The sequence below is a fragment of the Ictidomys tridecemlineatus genome, chromosome 15, assembly GCF_052094955.1.
Source record: "Ictidomys tridecemlineatus isolate mIctTri1 chromosome 15, mIctTri1.hap1, whole genome shotgun sequence".
NCBI classification, from domain to species: domain Eukaryota; kingdom Metazoa; phylum Chordata; class Mammalia; order Rodentia; family Sciuridae; genus Ictidomys; species Ictidomys tridecemlineatus.
Genome location: NC_135491.1, coordinates 9,732,363 through 9,745,816, shown reverse-complemented (window position 1 = coordinate 9,745,816; position 13,454 = coordinate 9,732,363). Strand labels below are relative to the sequence as shown.

Sequence of the window (13,454 nt, the reverse complement as noted above, 5' to 3'; positions counted from 1 at the left end):
TTACTGGGGGTCTGAGGAGTCTGAAGGTCGCCTCTGCAGAGCTTGGAGGCATGGGCTCTGTGGTCAGGGTGCCAGGTTCATGGCCAGCTCAGATGGAGACAAGCTTGTGTTCCAGGTACCGTGACATGCTCCAGCCCAAACACGTGCAGCACCCAGGGCTTCCCGTGGGGATGTTATGAGCCTGTTACTTTTTTGTTTTTGTTTTTATTTTTATTTTTGGTGGTACTGGGGATTGGACCCAGGGGTGCTCTGCCACTGAGCTCTATCCCTGGCGCCTATTACTTTATTTTGAGACAGGGCCTCACTAAGTTGCCCAGGCTGACCTTGAACTTACAGTCCTCCTGCCTCAGCTTCCCGAGTAGCAGGTATTACAGGTGCACACCACTACACTTGACCGAAGACATTACTTAAAGACAGCTTGCTTATTGGGGAGCGTCACAGATTCCCATGTGGTTGGGAGAAGTCACACAGAGATCCTGGTTTCCCCCAGGGGCATCTGGCACACCCAGGTAGCATCAGAAGGCTGACTTCGGTACAACCACTGTTTATTTTTTTAGCCAGGTCTCACTCTGCCACCCAGGGGGCCTTGCCCTTGGTGCTCAGGCAGTCCTCGCACCTCAGCCTCCTGTGGCACAGCCACTGGGCCTGGCTTCAGATAATCCTCTTTAAAGAAGTATCCAGCACTGAGCTCTGGCCCAGCAGGCCCTTTTCACTTGGAACAAAGGACCTTCCCCAGGAGCAGGAGTTTGGCAGGTCCCTTCTCTGTCCTGGTCAGCCACCCAGGGCGTTGCAGCAGCAGCAGGCCCTCAGGTTGCACGCTTGCTTGCTGCTGGGCTCAGGGAAGCGCTTGGCAGTAAATTCTCACACCAACGCTCCCTGGGGTGCTGGCACCACCCCGCTGCTTAGAACTGAGGGAGGCTCAAGAGGTGGGGCCAGCCGCCCACCAGACCCAGGAGGCCTGGCCTAGAGCCCGCCACTATGCCACACGGCCTCCCTGGGTTACACAGGATGCCCTGAGAGCAGAAGGAATGGGAGCCAAGTAACCCTGACCAGGGCAGGGAGGAGTGCTGGCGGGGAAAGCACTGCCCGCGTGCGCATGCGTGGTGGAAATCGAGAGCCTAGGCTTTGGCCCAGGTTGACCTGGAAGAAGACAGAGTCCTGGATTCGCAGATCGGTGACTTCGCCACTCCGGGCCTGTTTCCTCATCTGTCAAATGAGGATTCTGCTGGCCACCCATAGAGCTAGAGCTGCAGGGGAGATAAAGTGAGCTGGCTCCTGCTCAGGGCAGCATCTCCCAGTCCCCCCTGGTGGCTGTTGCTGGGGCTGCTGTTGCTTCTGCCCCCCTTGTTCTCCCTGTGCTGTCATTTCCTGTCTCTGGGTCCTCCTGGCCTGCAGGTGCCTGTGGGCAGCAAACTGGCTCAGAAGAAATGCTTAATTGACCATTCTTCCATTGAGGGATGCAGCCACAGCCCACCTGTCCCCAGTCAGTGGCAGGTGGCCTTCTTGAAAGAGAGGAAGGTGGCACTGGAGCTAGGAAGGAGCTGGGGGAGATGGAGTGTCTGGCAGGGGCCTCCTGAACAAGGTCCTGCTGCTAGGGTGGGGCTGGCACATTTGGAGACTCATGTGGTCTGCCGCCTAGTACTGGGCAAGCAGAGAGTGGGGGGCAGGATGGGCCCCGAGGGCCAGGCCAAGTAGCGCGTAGATTCCCAGCCCCTCCCATGAAGACTGCAGGGGTGTTGGTGCCGGGGCCTCCCCTGCCTGACTGCACACCCGCACTCCAGGTGGAACTGCCTGGCAGGAGTCCCAGCCTGGGCCTGCCTGGACAGAGGAGGCATGGGCTGCCACCTCCCTGCTGCTGCCTGCCCTCCTGGTCGACACCTCCACCCCAGGGTGCACCAGCCTCACCACCCTGCTTCCTTCCCCGCGGGCAATAGCGGGTCTTTGCTGAGTTTTCTGACTCACACCACTGGGGAGCCCCTACCCCTTGGGGGCCAGGACTGGCCCTCAGTGCTCTGTCCCCTGCCCAGGATGTATGGGGGTCCCATTCCTGGAGAGGCCATGGGGCATGTGTGCACTGAGTCAGGTAGGTGCACACAGGTAAAATAGCTACAGGTTAACTAACTGAGATGTAGAGGTGAGGTCTGTTGCCCAAGGTCACAGCAGGTGGTAGGGCCAGGAGCTGAGTCTGGTGCTGTCCGCTCTTGAGCTTGGAGGACCCGGGTCTGAAGTAGGATAGAAGGTTGGGGGCAGGGACTAGCTCCTTTAAAGGGGAACTTCCTGTGTCCCAAAGTCTGTGTCCAGTGCTTACTGGGTCTGATCTTGCTGAGTTGGTCAGCAGCCATGCCAGGGGGGCTGTGAAGAGCCGTGGGCGCTGGCTGACATGGCATCCCGCGCCCTCACCACCGCACCTGCTTCCCATGTGCCCCTCGCTCCACTCTCATGGTGGCCCTGAGCGGTACAGCAGAGGGCAGGCTCACCAGAGCTGCCTCCGCTCTTAGCCAGCAGAACCGACTTGCACCCGCCTCATGTCTCTTCGGCACAGGAAGCTGCAGGAAACCAGTGGTCAGGGTTCTCCCGAGAAGCCCAAGTCCATTCGAAGCAGCCTGGGCACCTAGCAAGGCCCTGAGCAGCTCCGCGAGACCCATCGCAAAACACAACGTAAAAAGAGCTGGGATGTGGCTCAGTGGCCGAGCACCTCTGGGTTCTGTCCCTGGTACCAAAAAAAGAAAAAAAAGCTTGAGGTCCACGTCCCAGGCCTGAGTTCCTTGCTCATCCCGTCCAGCGACCCTGGCCGCAGAGCTCCCATTTCTTAGAGGGGGAAGCTCAGACCTAACCGGGTGTCCAGGTCTCCAGCGTGGCACAGCAGAGGTGTCCACACTGTTCCGTGACTGAGCTGCCGCCCTCCTCCCAGGCGCCCTCTTGCTTGGCATCACAGTGGTGGTAGCAGCGCGAGAACTGCACAGACAGCCCTCTGGCCTGTGCCAGCTCCCTTCAGGAGCCTGCAGCGGAGCCCGTGGTCCTCACACTCACACTGTTTCTTATTGGTTGGGATGTTGGGGTTTTGTGTGTGGTTTTGGTACTGGGATTGAACCCAGAGGCGCTTGACCACTGAGCCACATCCCCAGCCCTTTTTATTTTTTTATTTTGGGATAGGGCCTTGCTGAGTTGCCGAGGCTGGACTTGAACTTGTGATCCTCCTGCCTCAGCTGCCCGAGCCGTGCTGCCACACCTGGAGTTAGGGCTGAGCTCCGTCAGGAGCACCGGTGTGGGCACTGTGTGGGCAGCTCTCGTGCTCAGGGCCGGGATGCAGATGCCCAGGGAGACGCACCCACCAGCGCAGGGGACCCTGGGTGGTCTCACTGCAGCATTTACAGAGCCCAGGTTAGGGCAGACGAGGGCAGCTACAGTGTCCACTCCTCCTCCCGAGTGCTGACGCCGCTCTCCCCCCTCCTGCCCTCGCTCCGCCCAGGTGGTGAAGGTGAAGCCCCATGACAAAGATGCCAAGATGAAGTATCAGGAGTGCAACAAGATCGTGAAGCAGAAGGCCTTCGAGCGGGCCATCGCAGGGGACGAGCACAAGCGCTCCGTAGTGGACTCGTTGGACATCGAGAGCATGAGTGAGTCGGACCGGTGCCCTCTCCCTGCCCAGGGCATTCTGCGTGCAGGCACACGGGGCGGGGTGGGCAGGGGAGCCAGCCGGCCGGCCTCTGCGTGGCGTTGACGTGTCGGTTCCACCGCAGGTGTTCACCCATGGGCTCCCCTCTCTTTTCTCCCTGTCGTCTTCCAACCTTGAAATTAAATTTAGGACCTCTCAGAATTTTCCTTTATTGTGGTCCAGCAAGTGCCCTTCCCGTCATCCGTCTCCATTCACATAGGCTGAGGCGGGACCTGAGGGCCAGTTAAGCAGTGGACCTGCCTCCCGGTTCGCCCCAGTTTTGCCAGAGGGAGTGGAGGCCCAGCCCACCCCAGCAGGCCTTGGGATTTCTCCCCTGAGGTCGGACACATGGGTGCTGGATGCACCTCGACTGGGAGTCCTCCCGGCTGGTGGTGCTCAGCGCTGCGGCCCGGAGCCGGCCAGCACTCCTCGCGGGAGGAAGGAAGGGCCACGATGAACAGCCCCGTCCTTTCCTAGTGTGTGCCCCTCGGGGTGAGAGCTGCACAGTCACTCCTGTGTCCCCTCCCCTGCGCCCCAGATGCACCAGGAACACAGGAGAATCCAGGGGACACTCCTTCGGGTCTCACTGAGAGTGAGTGCACACTCACGAAGGCGCAGGCCCAGCCCTCCTGCCTCTGTCTCCCTTCCTTCAATTTGACAACTGACCCTCCGCTTCCCCTCCACCGCTCTGACACACGAGGCCCCTGAGGAGGGTGTCTCTGCCGATTGCTGGACATGTCCGGCTCTGGGTGTGGAGAAGGGAGGGTGGGCTTTCCGCTGCTTAGGGCTCCCTGGGCACTTGCAAAGCCCAGTCCAGAAGCTGTGTCTGGTCCTCTTGGGACCCATTGGTGGCCCCAGGGCCAGCAGCATCAGTCTGACTAGCCAGCTGTGTGCAGGGCTCCCCTGGGACCTGGCTCGTGGCCGTCTATTGCTGGTGGCCACACAGCTCTCCGTGGCAGTTTCCACTGAGAGGGTCAAAGCAACGCGTCTAGACTCCTCCTCTGCACCCCGCAGCCACCTGGCACCCATACCCCGCCAGGCTCATCACCCCAGCACAGGAAGAAGTCCCAAGTCCCAGTGGGCATCGCCTGTCCCACTGTACAGCACCCCTCAGCTTCCGGGTGGTCGTGCTCCCGTCGGGCGTCCTTTACCAGGCCGGGCTCCGCGCTCCTCCTGCCTGAGGCCTGCCTCTTTGGGGTGTCATGGAGGTTCGTCATGGACTCTTAGGTTACTGGACCCACATTCCTTTTGTTGCCCTCAGTAGTCGGGAGTTGGTAGGAAGGAAAGGGGCATATTTGTGGGCCTGTGCCCTGGGAAGACGGGGGCAGACAAGACGGTTTTAGGGAAGTCTACCGGAGGGAGGAGGGGAGGCGCGGCGGCAGGGGACAGGCCCGCAGGCTCCTCCTCCCTCGGTGGTCTCTGGTCCTTTTCTTGTTCTCTTCTTCCTTTTGTGGGAAGCACATCTCGGCTGGCCTTGTCCTCGGGAGCTGGTTCCTCAGTCCTCAGACATGTCGCTTTTTAACCTCACGCCGTCTCTGAGCTTCATTGAGCCCAGGAGTAAAGACTGAGGGGCAGCATGGCACGTTCTGGTGTCATCTGAGGTCACCAGATGTTCTGGACTCCATAAATCTAAAGAAAGATTCCTTCACGTCAACATCTTAGTCGTTTAGGTGCCATTTTTATTAGAATTTAGAAGGCTGGGCAAAGGGCAGGGACACAGCCCTGCGAAGGACAACTTCCAGAGGAGCAGCCTGGTACTGTCGGGAACAGGGCACGAGCGCTGTGGAGGCTCCGTGGATTTCAGGGTTGCATGCTAACCCTAAAACCCAGGAACACCGGCATGTCACAGCTTCACGGGAACCTTCTCGCTCCGCACCTCCGCCCGTGTACAGCCACATCTGCCCCATCCCTGGAGCAGGCCCCTGCCCACCCTGCTGTAGGTGAGGCCCCTGACTGGTCCCCTTGTTCACGCAGCCATCGAGGATGAGTATAGCGGGCCCAAGCTTGAGGACGGCAAAGTGACAATCACCTTCATGAAGGAGCTCATGCAGTGGTACAAGGACCAGAAGAAACTGCACAGGAAATGCGCCTACCAGGTAACACGCTTGCTTGCATGTGCGCACACACGGGGACCCCGGGCTAGCCTCCCGGCACCACCAGCCCTGAGCGCTCTCAGTTAGAGGGCAGTGAGGAGGAGGAGGAGGAGGAGGAGGTGGCAGCTGCCAGTCTGAGGTCTGGTGTTGCAGCGGCTTGCGGGGGGGCGGGGCAGGGGTTTGTCCACAGGGTCCAAAGTGCGAGCGCTACAGCAGGGCGCTGGGAAGGGGCCTGTGGGAGGGAGATGGCTGGCCGTGGGATGAGAGAGGAAGCCCGTGGTCAGCAGTGGCCTCAGGTAGGAGTTGTTGTCTTGGAAGTGGGCCGTCACGGTGACGACTGGCTGCAGGAGAAGATCAGAGGATCTTTGGTTTGAGGGCTGCTACACAGGCCTCCAGTTTCCTTTAGCCCAAAGGACAGAATGACAGTAATTTAGTTTAAGATCTTGGTTGGCTTTATTTCTGACTCTAGAGTCAGACAGCACCGCATTCCATAAACCAGGTGAGTGAGCCGAGGCAAAGAGGCTCTGGGGGCGCAGAGGCTGGAGGAAGCAGAAAAGAACACACAGCAGATGGGTCGCTTCAGGTCACTGTCCTCGCAAGATGGGGACAAAATAAAGATAACTGGTTGGTTGACAAGGGAGAACTGCAGGTGACTTTGTGTGAGGAACCAAGTCTGTGAGGAGGTCAGATAAAGAGCGGAGTGCGGGCCCAGTGATGTGGAGCGTCAGCAGGAGGGTGACCATTTTGATTTTTGGCCTGGCCTGTTGTGGCCTCCTGTAGAAGCTTAATTCAGAACAGTGGCCTCGGGGCTGCAATTGTGGCTCAGTGGTAGAGCGCTTGCCTAGCATGTGTGAGCACTGGGTTCAATCCCCAGCACCACATAAAAATAAATAAAAAAACAAACAAATGCATAAATAAATAAAGCTGTTGTGTCCATCTGTAGATAAAAAAAAAATTTTAAAAACAGTGGCCTCCCATCTTCCTTTTTAATTATTGCAATTATAGGTGGACACAGTGCACTCATTTACTGCCACAGCCCCGCCTGCCTGTCATCTTTATGCGTGTGTCCGTGCCGTTTAGGGCTGGAGTTCTGGACACCAGCAAAGGCCGAGTAAAGGCACCACAGAGACCGAGGTAGATAGATTTCCCTCAAAATGGCCTTGCGTGCGTTCTGCTTCAGGCCGCAGGAGCATGGGCTGTGGGCCTGGGCTGCAGTCCCGCGGCCTTGGTTGGAGTCAGCTTTTAGTTCTCAGAGTGACTTTGGAGCTGTCCCTTCAGCAGGGCTTGAGACCTTCCCCCTGGAGAAACCGGGGTGGCCTTTGTGCTGTTGGCACCTGGGGCTCTGTGGAGCAGGCACTGCGTTAGCGCTGAGGTTGCTGGGGCATTTTTCCTCGGGACTCGAGGGTCTTTGCCGCAGGCCCCCTCCTGCCCTGCCTTCTGGAGGCCCTGGAGAGCTGGTGGTGGGGCAAGGGCAGTCTGCCACGGCCGCCCCCTGGGCGCTCACCTGTTAGAGCAGCCCACTCACAGCCAGGGGTGTCCACTGGCTTCCCCACGCTCAGCCTGGGCAGGTGCTGTCCTCGGCCTCCGGTGAGAGTGGCAGTGTTCGGCCGTCTGGGTTCTGACCAGAGGTGGCCACCTCCTACCTTTGTTGACACTCTTCTCCCAGCGCTTTGCTCTGGGATGGCGGGCCTGCGGGCAGTGGAGGAGCGGGCCCTGGCGCCTATGCCCCTCCCCTGCAGCGTTGGGGCCCTCTCCTTGCGTGTCCATGTGCTCTGTTTTCTTTTCTTCCCCCCAAACCATTGGAGAATAAGTTCCCCTTCATCTCCTAAAACCAGGGGAGTCCTCTGCGCGACTGCGGTGCGGCTGTCCCACCTGTTGATGTGACAGTGGTGACCAGTACTGGTGTCCACAGGCTGGCCTGAAAATCTGGACAGAGATACGTGATGTTGTCCAGGTCATGTCAGTCCGTGAACAGCAGTACCACCTACGTTTCCAGATGTGTCATTTCCCCGGGTTTTCTCTAACACATCATTTTAAAGCTGTTTTTTGAAACTCCAGCATCCATTGGAAGCTTGAATGCTGCATATGACCTGCCAGGATGGGCACCTCTGCCCCAGCCGGTCCCACTCACAGTCTGCCTTGCCTTTCAGATTCTGGTACAGGTCAAAGAGGTCCTCTCCAAGCTGAGCACACTCGTGGAGACCACGCTTAAAGAGGTGCGTGTTGAGCCAGGTGTGGTGGCGCATGCCATATCCTAGCCATGTGGGAGGCTGAGGCAGGAGGATGGCAAGTTTGAGGCCAGCCTGGGCAACTCATCAAGACTCTCTCAACAAAAGAGTGGGGGCCCGGGGTGCGGCTGGTGTTAGAGCAAGGGGTGCCTGAGGGGCAGTGGGCGAAGAGGCCAGTGGGGGGCAGTGGCTCCTGGCTGGGAGGGGCTGCTGAGCTCAGGAACTCACAGATCCACCTGGCACGGTCTGCCCTTCCCTCTGTCCCTGACGCCACCCTGTCTTCCCGCATGTCCCTCTCCTGGCCTCTTGGTCTCTGTCCGTCCTCTTCATTGCTGTGTGCTGTCCCTGTCTCTTGCATGGATCTTCTTGGTCTGCCATGATCTCTCGCCCCTCCCCTCACCTCTGCCTCCTCCCCACGTCTCTCTCTGGGCCCCTCCCTCTCCGGTGGCCTCTTTTCTTCCAGACAGAGAAGATTACAGTGTGCGGGGACACGCACGGCCAGTTCTATGACCTCCTCAACATATTTGAGCTCAACGGCTTGCCCTCAGAGACCAACCCCTACGTATCCTTCTCAGCACAGCCTGCCTGTCCCTTCCCCCCGACCGTGTGAGGGAGAGGACCCCGCCAGGGAGAGCCTGGCCACGGGAGAAGGGCAGGGCCAGTCTGCCAGTGCCCTGTCACCCCGGCCTGCAGCCCCCTCTCCTGAGCCCCTGCTTTCTTCATCTGCTCTAAGATTGCAGGCAGACTGTTCCTGTACCCCCCGCCTCCTGGCCTGGTCATTTACATCTGTGTGACTAAGGCAGTCGCTCTACCTCTTGGTGCCTCAGTTTCCTCATGTGTGACATGGGGACAGGAGGGCCCACCTCTCAGGAGGTGCTGAGACCTGGCCCACCCCACTCTACACGTTTTTGACATCATGATATTTGCTTGATAAGTAACCAGGGGATGGGACCCTAGGCCTGTGTGTGGCTGGGCATGAGTCCCATGCCATCCTTCCTGTGGTTTCAGGCCTGCTTTGTGGGGACAGCTGAAGCGAGATGAGCACCCGGGGCCTCCTGCCATCGGCCTCTCTGTGGTCCTAGAGCCTCAGGCCAGAGCCACATAGTGCAGGTCCCCACCCCCTGTGCCACCTCCTTGGGAGGTGTTGACGGGGCCCGGGGTGAGCAGACTCGGGGTGCAGCCCACCTTCTGCCCGCCATGTTTTCCTTAGCAGGGCAGATATTTAATGGCGACTTCGTGGACCGTGGCTCCTTCTCGGTTGAAGTGATTCTCACCCTTTTCGGCTTTAAGCTCCTCTACCCAGATCACTTTCACCTACTTCGAGGTGAGCTTGGAGGTGCCAGGCCGGCAGGCACTGTGGTCTAGGCTGTTCCCCCTGAGCTTTAAGGTCAGGGTCATGGTTGGCCGCTGTTCATTCTGTGAATTCACCCAGAAAGTGCGCAGGACCACCTGGTGCAGCCCAGGTGTGTGCAGTGTGACCGTCTCCAGCAGGTGGCTGTCAGAGGCCCTGTTTATAATTTGCACAGACACGAACAGGCTTCCTGCATGACACTAACCAAGGTGTCCGGCTGGTTCTGGTCATCACTCTGGACGGGGTGGGCTGCTCCTGGAGGCTTCCTCCCTCCGGCCCCTCCTGAGCCCCAGCCCCTGAGACGCCCCCTAGAGGGGCCAGAGGCCTCCAGAGAAGAGGGCCAGGATCTGGGCGGGAGGCAGGGGATCACTACGGGTATTACCCCCAAAGAGGAATCACATGTAACTTTTTTTTTTAAATGAAAACCAAAAAAATGATGAGACAGAGTTGGTGTATCTCAGAGAAGGGAGCTAGTGAAGTCCCTGGCAGGGATGTCACCGTTCGGCCCAGGCCATTGGCACTGCCTCCAGTGTCAGCACAGTGCATGTGTTGATCTCTGGGGCCTGGTAGGCCATTGGCAAGTTCCCAGCCCATATGTTCCCTGAAGTGTCCCAGAGCCACTGTGCTGACTCCTCAGAGCTTTGGGGAGCAAAATGCTGCCCCCAGAGGGCTCCAGGGATATACTGCAGGAGAGGCACAAGAGCTACTGGCAAATTACCTCAAGGAGCATCCAAGTGGGAAAGAGAGTGGAGGGCTGGGATGGCTGGAGGGCTGGCTTATTCAGGGTGCCCCCACTGAGGATGTACAGCTTGACCAAGGATCCGAAAGAGGAGAGAGCCAGGAATTCGGGAGAGAGTAGCAGAAGCTATGTGTTCAAAGGTCCTGGGGCAGAGGGAGCTGTTCTGGTTTGTCCCAGATTCAGGCAGGAGGCAGTCTGAGCAGGAACCCTGGGAGAGGGAGGTGGATGGAGCTCATGGCTTCCAAGAGGACTCTGTTTGGGACCAATGTGGGTCTCCCAACCTCTACATGGAGCACAAATGGAGGATCAGGTGGGGAGGCAGTGGAACCTGGCGGGGGTTATGTCAGGTTCAGGCTCTTGAGGTAGAGCCCAGAGTGTGTGCCAGAGGTGACGGGGAGGGCCCAAAGGGCTGCAGGGTTTTGTCCGGAGCACTAGAGGGCGGGGCTGAGAGGTGAGGAGCTTCACCCTGGACTGAGGAAGTCATGGGCGTGAGGCTCCCTGGGGGCTGTGAAGTTCAGGGGCCTCCAAGGACTGCTGGTTTTGGCTAGGTCGAGGGAGAGGCGGGGCTTCATGGGAGATGGGTGCCACTAAGGTGGCTGGGAGGGGCCAGGTGGGCCGGGCAAGCCCCTTTAGTGGAGCTCAGGCTGCAGGACTGCTGAGCCCTTAGCGGGTGGGGCTGGGGTGGGTGAGAGGAGGGCGGGGTGGTGAGGGCCTGGCTGGGGCAGCCACCCCCAGCCTGGGAAGCCTGCCGTGGGGAGCCTGAGGTCCATGGGGCTGGGACAGCCCAGGCTATCCCATGGCCATAGAGCCCCAAGACTGGCCTGGTCCTGGTCACAGGTGCCTGTGGGCCCTTCTCAGCCTCCATTTGTCCCCCAGAAAATGGACTAGGAGCTGTGTCTGTATCTTGTTGGGTTCCTGTGAAGGGCTAGGGGCTGGCGTATGAATTGTCATCAGCTTGGGACCTGCCGGCCACCAGTGTGGAATCCCTCAGTCCCCCGGAGCGCGCCAGGCAGAGGGCGCTGATGAGCCCAGAGGCTGAGGAGCTGTCTGTCCTCTGTCGCTGCCAGGCAACCACGAGACGGACAACATGAACCAGATCTATGGTTTTGAGGGTGAGGTGAAGGCCAAGTACACAGCCCAGATGTACGAGCTCTTCAGCGAGGTGTTCGAGTGGCTCCCGCTGGCCCAGTGCATCAACGGCAAAGTGCTGGTAAGGCTCCCCCACGCGGCCGTGTCTGGGTGAAGTGCATGGGGGAGCTGTCCCCTCATAGTCGCCACCTGCCCCTCCCCAGATCATGCATGGAGGCTTATTTAGTGAAGACGGCGTCACCCTAGACGATATCCGAAAGATCGAGCGGAATCGGCAGCCCCCGGACTCTGGTGAGTGGGGCCAGCGGGAGGCAGTGAGCACCCGGGCTGGGACAGGAGCCTGCGTTTCCTACCTGTGGCTTGAGTCAGGGCCCCTCACAGGGCCACGCTGGCCAGGGAGACACCCACAGTGCAGGGTGAGGATGCTGCGCCCTGGGCACACCTGTCACCACCATGATCCGACTCCCGCCCCCCGGAGGGAGGTGTTCGGATGCCACTCAAGTCCTGGGGAGAGACCACAGAGGGCACGTGTCCTGGAGGACATGGATGGTGTTGGGTGGCCTCTTAGGAAGGTGACATTCCAGTTGATACCACAGGAAGAAGAGGTGTCTGCACAGAGGGGCCCAGGGCAGGGCAGATCGCAGCAGGAGTAGGACGGAGTGGTGGGTCCAGGGGTTGTTGGACATGAGCTTCCCGGCAGTGGGGAGCCACCAGGACTCGGAGCTGACGAGGGCCTGGTGTGAATTGGGACGTTGAATGCTCCGCCCGGCGTCGGGGCTCTAATGGGTGAATGGGTTTGGGGAGGAGGCAAGGGGAGATCCACAGGGACAATAGGCCAGCCTAGAAACCCAGTGGGCATGTCCTGAGCCCCAACCCCAGTTGTCCCCTGCCTGACCCCCACCTGGGCTGTGCTGTGGGGCATGCACCTGGCTGGTGCAGCAACACAGGCCTAAAACTACTGGGCCAAGGTGGCCTGAGGGCCCCCCGGGAGATGGACAGTCCCTGATGTTCCCTCCCTTCCCCACCAGGTCCTATGTGCGACCTGCTGTGGTCGGATCCACAACCTCAGGTGAGTCTCCAGGGCCAGCAGACATGGGCTGTGGGCAGAGCGGGCGGGGCAGGCCAGGGGTCACCCTGACCTCTCATGGCCCACCCCCAGAATGGGCGCTCGGTCAGCAAGCGGGGCGTGAGCTGCCAGTTCGGGCCTGACGTGACCAAGGCCTTCCTGGAGGAGAACCAGCTGGACTACATCATCCGCAGCCACGAGGTCAAGGCCGAGGGCTATGAAGTGGCACATGGTGGCCGCTGCGTCACCGTCTTCTCCGCCCCCAACTACTGGTGCGTCTCCACCCTCCCCAGCCAGGGTTCTTCCCAGGCACAGGGTGTAGTCTCCTGTGCCCATAGCTCTGTCCCTCACTCCTCCTGGTGGATCAGCTCCCAGCCCGTGCCACCCCCGCCCACTCCCACTCCCCTCACCTGCACCCCCTCCTGCCTGCTCCCCTTTCTCCACCCCCTTCTCTCAGCCCCCAGCCCTGTCCCAACCACGGTAGTCACTTCCCTCCTGTCCCTGCAGCGACCAGATGGGGAACAAAGCCTCCTACATCCACCTCCGGGGTTCGGACCTGCGGCCCCAGTTCCACCAATTCACAGCAGTGGTAAGTCACCCCTCAAGCCTCTGCCTTCCCCGGGCCTGGAGAGGGGGTAGTACACCTGGGCGCTCAGGGGTCCCCCGTGCTGACTGTCCCTCTGTCTCGGCTCCAGCCTCATCCCAATGTCAAGCCCATGGCCTACGCCAACACGCTGCTGCAGCTAGGAATGATGTGAGGGCGGGCAGCTGCACCGGGGCCTCCGCTCCACCAGCCCTGGGCAGGCGCAGAGCAGGCCCCGCCCCAGGGCATCGTTGGACCCCCTTTTACTTTGTAAAGTTTGTATTTATTCCCCTTTAGGTTTGCAGAGGGGGTGGGGAGCAGAGCGGGGCTGGCCAGAGGGTCTGCTCCCTGGGCAGAGGGAGGCGCTGGAGGAGCTGGGGCTGGGAGCAGCCTGGGCATTCTGGAGGAAGGCCGCTCGGGGTGGGGCGGGGCCAGGAGGCTTCCCCGCCCCCCTCGTTTGCATGGCTCCTCCCCTGCTAAAGCAATAGGGCCCTGCCATAGGAAGACCCCCAGAAAGAGGGTCATCAGGGAGGCCTCGCCTGCACCCACTCCTGGTCGCCCCACGGTGGGGCTAGGCTGGGGCCCACCCCCTCCCCCAGCTGTTTTATGTCTGTAATTAAATGTTAAAATAAAGTCATTATTGTAAGTCA

The 13,454-nt window shown here is 59.8% G+C and overlaps 1 protein-coding gene across 1 annotated transcript in view; it reads left to right on the top strand.

The window, feature by feature from the left end:
• Ppp5c (protein phosphatase 5 catalytic subunit) overlaps positions 1-13,454 on the top strand; it is a 21,719-nt gene extending 8,265 nt beyond the window's left edge. The window contains exons 3-13 of the mRNA XM_005336560.3: positions 3,470-3,617; positions 5,630-5,751; positions 7,899-7,964; positions 8,440-8,538; positions 9,195-9,300; positions 11,134-11,276; positions 11,359-11,446; positions 12,184-12,224; positions 12,315-12,493; positions 12,729-12,810; positions 12,917-13,454. Of these exons, the coding sequence (XP_005336617.1) occupies positions 3,470-3,617; positions 5,630-5,751; positions 7,899-7,964; positions 8,440-8,538; positions 9,195-9,300; positions 11,134-11,276; positions 11,359-11,446; positions 12,184-12,224; positions 12,315-12,493; positions 12,729-12,810; positions 12,917-12,979 (1,137 nt within the window). The 3' untranslated portion in view covers positions 12,980-13,454. The remainder of the gene's footprint in view (positions 1-3,469; positions 3,618-5,629; positions 5,752-7,898; positions 7,965-8,439; positions 8,539-9,194; positions 9,301-11,133; positions 11,277-11,358; positions 11,447-12,183; positions 12,225-12,314; positions 12,494-12,728; positions 12,811-12,916) is intronic.